This window comes from Pelobates fuscus, chromosome 6 (genome assembly GCF_036172605.1).
Source record: "Pelobates fuscus isolate aPelFus1 chromosome 6, aPelFus1.pri, whole genome shotgun sequence".
Lineage (NCBI taxonomy): Eukaryota > Metazoa > Chordata > Amphibia > Anura > Pelobatidae > Pelobates > Pelobates fuscus.
Genome location: NC_086322.1, coordinates 118,418,930 through 118,431,183, shown reverse-complemented (window position 1 = coordinate 118,431,183; position 12,254 = coordinate 118,418,930). Strand labels below are relative to the sequence as shown.

Below are 12,254 nucleotides of genomic sequence, written 5' to 3'. Positions count from 1 at the left end.
GAGTCAGGTACACGGTAATCAGTCAAACAGGTAAACACAAGAAAGGGTTACATTTAAATGCAGGTTCAGTAACAAAGTCAAGGTCAGTACCAGACTATTACACAAGCAATCAAGGAACACACTAAAGGGTATTGTGAACAAAAAACACTTTAGGGCAAAATAAACAGAATCAGATGGGTTTAAATACTAAGCAGTGTTTTGTGGTTGGTCCATGTCATGCCCCAAAACGTCCATGAATGTGTGACCCAGACTGACACGGACCAATTTGGGTCCAGATGCCTCCTTTTCCACTTTAAAAAAGCACTAGGATTTTGAGCAGTGTTTACCCCTTTAATTTGCGGACCGCTCTAGCACTCAAATTTTTGTCTAATAACTTCCTGTGAGGTCAGTCTGCACCAGATGGTGCATTTGGTAGGGTACAATTAGTGCTGATGAATTATCTGTGAATACTCAGTTATAATATGTACCTGCAACAAAGAAAAAATTAACTACAAACAAATGAGTTATTTAACTTTTAAAACCTACTCAGAATTTTGTCCCACTCTGCATAAATGATCAATAATAAAGAATATAGTGGGCTGGTGGGGGGGGAGAGGGGGAGGCGGTGGTCTGTCCCAGAGAGGCAAGGTCCCTGCTCCTTCCCATATTGGCAGTAACCCTCCTCCTACTTTCTGAGTGAAACCTGTCTGCTCTGATTGCCAAGTCTCCTTCATGCGGTGCAGTGAGTGAGGGAAAGAGGCAGGTCCAGAGGATGGGAAGCGAGGTCACTTCCTGTGCTTTACTATCCTGCTGAGTGCTGGCAGAGTGAAGATGAAGAGCTGCCTGGCAGAGACACCAGGTTAGCTCTCTCCCTGCACAGCCACCCCTTTCTGCACCCTCACAGACCCCCCCCTGACTCCCATGCACAGTCCCCCTCCCTCCCCTGCACCCTGACAGTCCCTCTCCCTCCCCTGCACTCTGACAGTCCCCCTCTTTCCCCTGCACTCTGACAGTCCATCTCCCTCCCTGCACAACCACAATCCCTGCACCCTGACAGTCCCCCCTCCCTTCCCTGCACCTTGACAGTACCACTCCCCCCTGACAGTCCCCCTCCCTCCCTGCACCCTGACAGGCCTTCTCCCTCCTCTGCATAGTCCCTCTACCTCCCCTGCACAGTCTCTCTCTCTCTCCCTCCCCTAAACCCTGCACAGTCCCTCCCCTGAACCCTGACAGTCCCCCTCCCCTCTACCCTGACAGTCCTCCTCCCTCCCCTGCACTCTGACAGTCCATCTCCCTCCCTGCACAGTCCCCCTCCCTGCACTCTGCAAACATTTAATTTGTCTATACACACACATAGTTATTGATTAGGTTTAGCCCTCCAATAAAATAGTAAAACCCCATGAAACACCACTCTATGGGGACAGTTATTCTGGGAGGTGATACAGACTTTGTGCTGGAGCCCACATTGGACTCTTCATCATCAACCCATACTGCTCACAAGACACAAATTGCACAAACTGTCCATGTCCAAGAGACTCAATCAGATCATTTACACCCAAGAATATGTGCATGCGCGGCGGGACGACCCATGACAGAGAAAAAGATTTTACCTTTCATTCCCAGGTGTACAACTCCTATTCACGCATTGACAGGTTTTTAATACATACTTCTACTCTTTCTAGAGTCCAAGTGACTAGCATAGGGCATTCACGTGGTCAGACAATGCACCCACCATTCTTACATTGAAAGAACTACTTATCTTCAAGGGACCTGGAACTTGACTTCTCAACTACCATTGACTGACAGATAAGAAACTGAAGACGACCTGTGCATGTATTTTGAAACAAATTACACTGCAGATGTCCCGGTTGAGTTGGTGTGGCTAGCACATAAGGCTTTTATTAGAGGCAACCTTATAAAACACGCTAGTTACCCTAACAAACAAGAAAATATAAATATCTCCTATTCTCATCCTAATTGTTAGACCTACAAAGTCGCAACAAACGTAACCCCTCATGCCCCTGACGCAACAAACGCAACCCCTCATGCCCCTGACGCAACAAACGCAACCCCTCATGCCCCCTCATGACCATTTTAAAGGAAGAAATTATAGTCTGTGGTAGATGATTAATTGGTGAAAATGGGTGTTACCATTTGTAATAAGGCTATCACATGTCCAGGCGTATTATAGCATTGGGGTTTCAGCACAGGAGAGATGAGGCTCCTTCAGCACAGGAGAGATGAGGCTCCTTCACCCCTCCATTCTAATGCTTTGCTAAGTGTGTAAGAGAGCATTGGCATATCCCCTGTCACACACAGTACCATGCCCCTACTACCTCATTGCCTCCCCTGATATCCGTGTTGGAAGACTTTGGAAAGTTGTCATTTTAAAAATTAAATAAGTCTAAAATGCAGGCTCTCCCAATAGGCATACCAGGTGAAGTAGTACATGATTTACAAAAGTCAGCTTTGACTGGAGGACTGACTACCAAACTTATCTATGAAAAACAAATTCCAAATTCTATTTCTACTTAAGCCAAATACAATCACCAGCCTCTTGTTCAAAGCATCAAAAAGGAATTGTGCACCTGAAAAAACTTCAAGGTTTCGTGGGCAGGATGCATACACGCGATCAAAATGATTATACTCCCTAATCTACTCTATGTTTTTAGATCAATACCAATGTTGCCAACACAATCTTTTTACAAAGACTCTCAAAATGCTATTCAGTCATTTATTTAGGAAAGAAAGAGGGCGAGGCTACCCTGCAACCTGATACAATGATCTACTGCCCAGGGAGGCATAGGTGTCCTGGACATCAAAGCTTATTTTAGAGCCACAATATTGGCACAAGCTGTAGCACTACACAGTGATGAGGGAACTCTTCAGTGGCTGAACATTGAATCACACCACACTCAGACATGGCGTATCACTGATGTCTCACTTAATGTGGACACTCGGTTGTTTTAAAAGGGGCGTCCCACCACTATTACCCAACTACATCCTTGGCCATTAAGATATGGGACTCAACCATGCACCACTTAAAGTCACCTAAACTTTATTCACCCTTAGCACTGATAGCGGCCCTACAGGCAGCGATACCAGAACTTAATGACTCCATGGCTGTAACAGAGTATACAGAACATATCACAAGTCATGAAGGGCAATAAAATAATGCCATTCCCTGGGCTACAGGCTTCCTTTACTCTACCGACCCACTATATCTTATACTATCTCCAGTTTAAGAGCACCCTCTTGAAACTGGTGGAACGGGGCTGGGACACATACATGGCCCAATTTCCATATTTCCTAAATAAAAATGGGGAACACATTTTAGCAAATGGAAGAACATAAGGAAAATATCTGAAGACACCAGCAAAACCTTCCCTAACAAACATCTTCCATTACATATGCCTTACTGTAGAGAGAGAGACATAGAGCCAGTCAGACCATCATCTTTCATCAACATAAATTAACAAATAACATTTTGCTTATATAATATATCTCTGTTTTATCTAATGAATCTATTTTACCTAATGAATGATCAGTATACGTGACATGGGGCCAAATAAATTATAGTTTCTATTGATACAGACAATGTTATTCACTAAGGTTCGAATGGCTGAACTGCAAAATCTGGACATTGTTCACATGATTTAACAATGCCCAGATTTAGAATTTCAGGTTCCGGACAGGCCTGAATTTTGTTTGGATTTCAGTCAAACCCAAAACTATGGACAGCTAAAATCAAGACTGAATGGTTCAAATCTGGGCCCAGATTGCAAGAAAAAATAAATCTGAGCTATTTGCCGACTAGCAGCAAGCTAGCAAATAATTAAAAACCCTTGGTGGTGACAGGGTTAATTATATGGTGGATATTATAATTTAAGGGTGGGGGTACTGATAGTAATATTCATGGTGAGGCCCTGATATCCCTACCCATGACCCTCACCCTTCTCATTCCTAGTTTCTTAAGCTCCAAAAAAGACCAAAATAAATTAAAAATTAAAAACAGATTCACAAACATTTTCTTGAATGGCAAAATGTCCAACTTACGCAAAAAACAAAGCTGGTAGCTTATTATCTTTCCTAAGTTCTTCAACAAGCATTGGGAAGTATTTCTTGCAGTTCACTTGATTAGGATGGTCAACAAGTCGAAGGTATTCAAGTACTTTTTTTGTCTGAGATGAAAAAAAAAAACAATGTGAATATTTACTTCTATTTTTTTCAGAAAAATTTGATTTATTTAAATTTTAGGATCTTTAAAGTAATGCTACATTTCTCAAGTTTATTGCAAAGCATAAAATACATAATCTGTGAACAATATATGCTGGTGTACTCTAGTTTGTAATGAATATTTGTTTCTCGTGATGTTGTGCATGTTTCTTTATTAAAACACCAGGGTCAACACCCATCATCTACAGTCTGCCCAGTCCATGGTCTAATCCAGAGACAAAATGGAAGACTGCATAGAAGTATATTCCCTACCCATATAACAGCACAGCTCTTCAACCTCACTGTAGGCTGGGTAGCAGTAGGCAGATGCTGAATGTGATGCATGAATTAGTGAAATGGGAAGGATTGGTCACCAAGATGTAAGACTAATCAGCTAATCGTTTTGGAGTAGGGTTCACACTGGTTCTTTGTCCTGTCATGGTTTTTTGTGTCATGGCTGTTTATAGTGTTGATAGTCTTTTCTGTTTTTGAATTTGGCTTGTTTGACTACTCCAGTCTGTGTAGTCCTGATATTGGCTTGTATCATGTATTGATGCCTTTCTATACTCCCATGAGTACAAGGAGACATCTGACTGCTATTTTGGGGTCAAGAAGGAATTTTTTCCTAGTTTGTTGCAAAATTGGAAGCGCTTCAGACTGGGTTTTTTGCCTTCTTTTGGATCAACAGCAAAAGCATATGTGAGGAAGGCTGAACTTGATGGACGCAAGTCTCTTTTCAGCTATGTAACTATGTAACTATGACCTTGCTCTGTTCTCATTTATTCTCTTTCTGCAGACAGACATTTCACCTTTATTGGCATTTGTTAGTATGGACGTGCTAAGGGCCAGCATTGTGTATCCCATTATTCAAGTTTTTTCATTGTACAGTCCAAGAGCTGCTACCAAGACCTTGGCTACTATACAGGTGCTGGCATGGAGGGGAGGGAGGGGAGTATATGTGTGTGTAGTTATGTGCATGATAATGTGTAGCTATATGTGTATTAAAGCAGGGAGCTGTGTTTGCATGTGTAGCTGTGAGTGCAGCTGTGCATGTAGGTGTGTGGAAGAGTGTAGCTGTTTGTATGTAAGTGTGTAGTTGTTTAGTGTATTGACATGTGTAGCACTACATTTGTGTCTAGGAGGTATGCATGTAAATGTTCATCTGAAACTGTGGATATGTCACCTCCACTGAAGATGATTTTGCCTCTGGGTAAGTTCAGTTTAAAAGCCCTTTTATGAACATTTAAGAGGAGAACTTGCACTTTATATATAAACTGAATTGCGTGTGTATTTAGATCATGTATTTCCCAATGCACAAACACAAATGTATAGATTTTCACATATTTTGCGAATATGTGTGTTTTCATCAGTTAATTCACTGGAAACTAAAGGGGATAATGCAAGCAACAACACCACTACATCTTAAAGAACTGGTTTTGGTGCACTGACTCTATCCCTGAAGTATGAGAGATGTAAACACTGCCATTTCTTTAAATAACAATGTTTGCATTTGTCAGTTAGAATGTCGAACAAATGTCAAACAGTCAGCCACTAGAGTCACTTCCATGTGAAGAGTTTCAATAATTAAAAGCTTAACTTTGAGTGATGAAGCATCCAGTTGCCTGATAGTGGCAAATGCATATCCAGTAGGTTCCAATGATTCTCTATGGAAAGCATTGGGTTCAAGAGAAGGAGTGGCTGCCTAATAAAGACTGCCTGGCATTCATTAAAAATTGCATTTTTTATTTTAAAAGAAGGGTGAGCATACACAGCAAGTTAAGGGACAATCCTATTAAAAAATAACAACATTTATTTGTAATCTTAAAATATTACTTTAATGCATTTCCTAGTGTTATTGCACAATATTTAAGGGATTTCCTAATTTAATATGTAATAGTTCAAATACATTTTAGAAAAAGAAAATGTGTGCTATTATAATAATGAAATTAAGGTAAGGTATCAATTTTCAAAAGCATGCACTGCATGAGAGCAGTATTTACCACTGGTGACACACACAGTTCCCCGTTTATTCTTGTATAATCTTCCCAAGCATTCAAAAATGGAAATCAATGAATACCTTGTTTTCCTGGCCTTTTTCTATCCAAAGTATTAACTCTTTTTTTAGTATATCTTCATATTTGTTTGCATCATTTTTTGTAATGCGTAGTTTGTCCTTAAAGCATATGTTCTCTTCTGGATCCAGTTCCTAGATGAATTAGAAAGGTTCACAAATGACCAATTATGGTGAAACAGTGGTGCAAAATGCTGTATGTTGTGCAAATTATACTTCAGTGCACATGTTTAACCAATGCAAATGCAACAACTCCCCAACTGTAGTGAAATAAACGCAAATATTACTGCAGTACAGCATCCATACAGACACTGGCATATATCCAAATAAAAAAAAAAATCAATGGTGCACAAAACAAAATATTCACAATTGCAATATGTGCATAAACACTTGCTTATATATTATTTTTCACCAAATATCGAAATAAAAATTGCAAAGTGGGATTCCAGGTTAGTGGTGAGTCCTTCCAAGCAATACAGATTTGGATCTAGCACACACAAGGGGCGGATGTTCCCTGAGTGGGATAGTTATGAGTGGTACTTTGTTCACTCTATTTTTGTGAGTGCTATTCTGATTTCAGTTTAATATTACTTATACATCACCCAGTTTTGCACTGATGATATTTTGTTTGTTGTTTTTAGGTTTTAATTTTCAAGACAGGGGATGTATAAGCAAGCATATATGCACTTATTACACTTGTGAATATTTTGTTTTGCACACCATTGTTTATTTAAATTTTCTAATCTTAATTAGAAAGGTTATTGATATGTTACTGAGAAAGTTACAATCACATGACTACATTAACAGGTAACATATGACTAAAGCATATATTATTAAAGGAACACTCTAAACACCAAAACAACTGTAGCTTAACCCCTTAAGGACTGAGCCATATGTACACGTTGTGATCAAAACAAAACGTAAACAAAAACTTGAATTTGCGCAATAGGTCTGTTCAGGCATAATTCGCCTCTTTCATATTATGTGCACCCACACTTATTATATATTTTATTTAGGGGAAAGAGGGCTTTCATTTAACATCAAATATTTAGGTATGAAACATAATTTAATTTGATTAAAATGTAAAAAAAAACGGAGAAAATAAGAATTTAAAAAAACAAAAAACAATTTAGTTCTATGTGAACATATAATTGTGAATGTCATAATTCTGTTTCCTTTTACTGCAATAAAATACACATATTTATATTCAATGATGTCTCAAGTGTAAAACAGTACCCCCTATGTACAGATTTTATGGTGTTTTGGGAAGTTACAGGGTCAAATATATCATGTTACATTTTTCATTTTTTTCACATTGAAATTCGCCAGATTGGTTACGATGCCTTTGAGACCGTATGGTAACCCAGGAATGAGAATTACCCCCATGATGGCATACCATTTGCAATAGTAGACAACCCAAGGTATTGCAAATAGGGTAAGTCCAGTCTCTTTTAGTAGCCACTTGGTCACAAACACTAGCCAAAGTTAGCGTTAATATTTGTTTGTGTGTGAAAAATGCAAACAACTAATTTGAACACCAATTTTGGCCCGTATTATTATTTTATTTTGTTTGTAACATATTCACATATTTTTTTTATATTATATATAAATAAATATATAATGGAAATTATATATATAATTAATCAATATCATTGTACGTGTATTTTGATATTAAAAAAAAATTATATATATATATATAATTATATATATATTAATATTAAAACATTATTCGTGTATGTCATTACAGGCACTTTCCCTGCTGACACTGACATGGACCTCGCGATCACATGGCTTAGGGGGGCTGAAATGGAAGGAGAGGGACTCCCTGGGCTCCCAGGCGTGGGATCGCCGGCGACCGTGTAAGTACATAGAACGGCTTGAGCGTTCTATGCCGCCCGCCGGCGTTTAGAGCCAGGTCCCCAAGGACGGCATAGAACACCCACCGTCCTTAAGGGGTTAAATAAGGGTTTTTGTGTATAGATTGTGCCCCTGCAATTTCACTTCTGAAATGTTTGCTGTTTCTGAGTTAAATCACTTCTGCAACACTCAATGGAACAATGGTAAAACATTTGAGGGATGAACAATGACATGTATATTAAATTTAGAGCCCCCACCCACCACCCATGGATGGGGACATTAAGCCCCCTCCAGTTATATAGTAATAGCCCCTACCATATACAAATGGGTGGGGGCTGGGAGGGGCTCTGTAGACTCCCTTCTATTACAATTAGAGCATCCTCTCTACCTATTGGTGGGGTCTAGGGTGTCACAAGGTGCCTTCCCCTGGTTATATAGTACTAGCCACCACCTGACACACCCTGTTTGTACGTAGTCCCCACCAGCTGGCCATGGGTTGGGGAAGGGAGTGGGCAGTCCCTAGATGGACAAGTACTTTCCAATTCCCCTTCCTGCTTTGCTCGCTTAACAATATTACAAATATGACTCCTGTCTCTGTGAGCAGTAGCTCCAGAAAGACATCTCACAAGACCACTATTGTCCATTTCCACAACTCTTATAATAGAATCCCCCAACAACAACTGCTTTCTATTAGGCCTTACCATAGTCTCCACGCCTGTCTCCATAATACCACTACACTCGATACCTGAGAATGTCTCCACAACACCACCACACTCAGTGCCTGAGCCTGTCTCCACAACACCATTACACTCAGTGCCTGAGCCTGTCTCCACAACACCATTACACTCAGTGCCTGAGCCTGTCTCCACAACACCACTACACTGGGTGCCTGAGCCTGTCTCCACAACACCACTACACTCGGTGCCTGAGCTTGTCTCCACAACACCACTAAACTCGGTGCCTGAGCTTGTCTCCACAACACCACTACACTTGGTGCCTGAGCCTGTCTCCACAACACCACTACACTCTGTGCCTGAGCTTGTCTCCACAACACCACTACACTCGGTGCCTGAGCCTGTCTCCACAACACCACTAAACTCGGTGCCTGAGCTTGTCTCCACAACACCACTAAACTCGGTGCCTGAGCTTGTCTCCACAACACCACTACCCTCAGTACCTGAGCCTGTCTCCATAACACCATTACACTCTGAAAGTGCTGAAAATGAATTATGTAGAGCAACAGACTGTGCAATATGCTTTTATCCACAACTCTAAATCTACCAGATCCTACAGTAATCCATCTGCCATTCCTAGTAAATCTCTGCGGCAGTGGCTTTGCAACAGTTCCTGTCAGAGTTTGTTTACCGGATAATTTACAAATCTCAGACTTCAAAAATACAATCTCCTGCCACAATGTAGAGAACTGTCTACAGATTAGACAGCATCCAAATCTCCGAAAAGTGGAACGTGAAACAAATGCACAACAACGATTACACTGAACTAAGTCTGCCATTTTAATGGGGTGAGTAATTGAAATCAAACAAATCTTACCTTGCTTTTTTTCCTCCTGTATACCTCAGATTACCTCCAGAATATCTCCAATCACACACTTTGAAGCAGCACTTGGAAGTAGCAACCAAGCTATATTAGCCCAGCTAATGGCCACAACCCTTATATAACTCCTAAAAGCTCCCTGCTGTGTTTAGTCAAAAGCCTCTATAGATAAAAGTACATCCTAAAGATGGCCTTAAAACATATAAAAAAAAACTATTAAGTCAGGTGCATTTCAAGTAAAGCATAATGCTATGTTTATCTTTACATTTAAAGTTCCCTCATTATAGTGACTTTAAAGTACCATTTATACAAAGCATATCGGTTTACAGCAAAAAAAAATGGTCAACTAAAGAAAATCTTGTAATTTATTATAATGCAAAGAATGATTTTACAAATGCATTCGTTAATATTCTTACCTTTACTCTGGACCACTCTGGCCATGCAGTCACCATTGTGTCATATAATCTTATGCTTTCCCGAGGAGAAAAAGACAGATCATTTGGGATGCCATATTTCTTGATCTAAATGATAGAAAGTTCATGTTAAGTAATGATATTTAAAACAATAAAACAGAATAAGAAATCGCAGAAAGGAGATTTTTGGGACAGTGAGGTTACATTTTCACAGAGCAATATAGCATGGAGCGATATAGCTTTTTAAACAGTAAATTCATTTGTTATGGTTTCTTACAATAAATTGGTGTTCAGACTAAAATAAATTGGTCTAGATGAAAAATCTTGTTCTTGGGCAAAACATTGGCTTAAAGATAGAGTACAGAGAGAGTTGTCTTAATGGTAAGTCTTCAAGCTAGACAAAAGTGGTAAGTGGTGTCCCTTTTGGGGTTCTGTGGGACTGCTTCTATTTAACATGTTTATAAATGATCTTCAAATAGCCATTTAAAGCCATGTTTCAGTGTTTGCAAATTGCCCAAAACTCTGTAAATAATAAAATGTGAACATGATAGTTTTTTGTTACAGAGGGATGTAGATAGATTTGGGGACTGCACTCAAATGGCAGATTACATTTATTGTAGAAAAATACAAAGTTATGCACTTTGGGGTGTAAAGTGTACGTGCAATTTACACCCTAAATGGTAGTGAATTAGGGATATCAGCACATGAGAAGGATTTGGGAGTTGTTATGGACAACAAACTAGGCAACAATGTGTAATGTCAATAGGTAGCTGCTAAAGCCAGTAAGGTATGGTCATATATAAATAAGAGCATTCATTCTTGGAATGAAAATATATTTTTTCCGCTTTCTAAATCACTGGTAAGACCACACTTTGAATGTGCTGTACAATTTGGGGCACCTGTTTTAAAGAAGGATATTAGGGCACCATAAAACGTGCAGATGCATGCTACAAAATTAATAAAAAAAAAAAGGAATGGAACATTTTAGTTATGAAGAAAGGTTAACACATTTAAATCTCTTTAGTTTGAAAAAACAGCAACTCAGAGGGGATATGATAACATTATACAAATATATTCATGGCCGGTACAAACCATTGTCTGGAAATCTATTCATAAATAGAACTATACAAGGCACATTAGGTCAAGCATTTAAACTGGAAGAAAGGAGACTTGGTCTAAGGCAAAGGAAAGGGTTTTTTTTTACAGTAAGAACATTTAGGGGAAAATATGGTCTTTACAGATGTTTAAACTGCAATTGGATAAATAGTTGCAAAAGCATAATATACAGGGATATACTTTTTAATTAGTGGGGTAATAGCTGCTTGATTCATGGAAATATATGACTGCCATTCTGCTGTCAAGAATGATTTTTTTTCGAGTTTGTTGCAAAATTGGAAGCACTACAAACTGTTTATTTTGCCATTTTTGGGATCTACAGCAAAAACAAATATGAGAAAGGCTAAACGAACTATTTTCAGCTATGTAACTATGTAACCTTTATAGTGTGTCTAAGTGATCTTGTATTAAGCTGTAAACTGTCCTATTGGTATCTAAACTTATATTGTTGTCATATTCCATTGGTTTTTTTTATGTACCTTGGTTGTGTGAGAAATTAGGCAAGGTTAAATATGATAATTGCTCTCTTTGGTCAATATCTCACAAACAATCATAACCCGTTGTAAATGATGGAATGAATCTTAAAACTTTCAATGTGTTTCTCTTGATAAACTGTTAGCTCTAATTTTTTCACCTGTGTCCACATGGTACATTTTCTAACATTAGATTTCATCAGCAAGGTTCTTTGTACTTTGAAAAGCATTTCTTGTTAATTTTCCTGATATAGCAAAATTAAGACTAAAATATATTATTTGGAACGTCTTTAATGAAGGAAATGTATTGGTTAGTTTCTCTAATCATTCAAACTGCACTAGTTACGCAAATACTACTTAAAGTTCTGCACACAAAACATCGTTGTGTATTAAGAATTCCAAATTCTGTGCTGTTATTTAGGTATATATTAATATACGGTAGTTTGATAGCAGCTCAAAGCTGTGCTCACAGCACATGAGTTGCTCAAATTAATAAGAGAATAACTCTGGCAAGCAGACTTCATTAATGCATATAAGTGGAACTTTTTTGGCAATTACCAGGAAATCAAATATGGT

General features: G+C 38.9%; 1 protein-coding gene across 2 annotated transcripts in view; it reads right to left on the bottom strand.

Moving 5' to 3' along the window:
* Positions 1-12,254, bottom strand: part of LOC134614422 (probable ATP-dependent RNA helicase DDX60) — a 118,941-nt gene that overhangs the window by 50,400 nt on the left and 56,287 nt on the right. For both annotated transcript variants that reach the window (XM_063458190.1, XM_063458189.1), the window contains 3 exons: positions 10,093-10,197; positions 6,272-6,400; positions 4,036-4,160 (listed from right to left, as the gene is read on the bottom strand). In XM_063458190.1, coding sequence (XP_063314260.1) covers positions 4,036-4,160; positions 6,272-6,400; positions 10,093-10,197 — 359 coding nt within the window. The remainder of the gene's footprint in view (positions 1-4,035; positions 4,161-6,271; positions 6,401-10,092; positions 10,198-12,254) is intronic.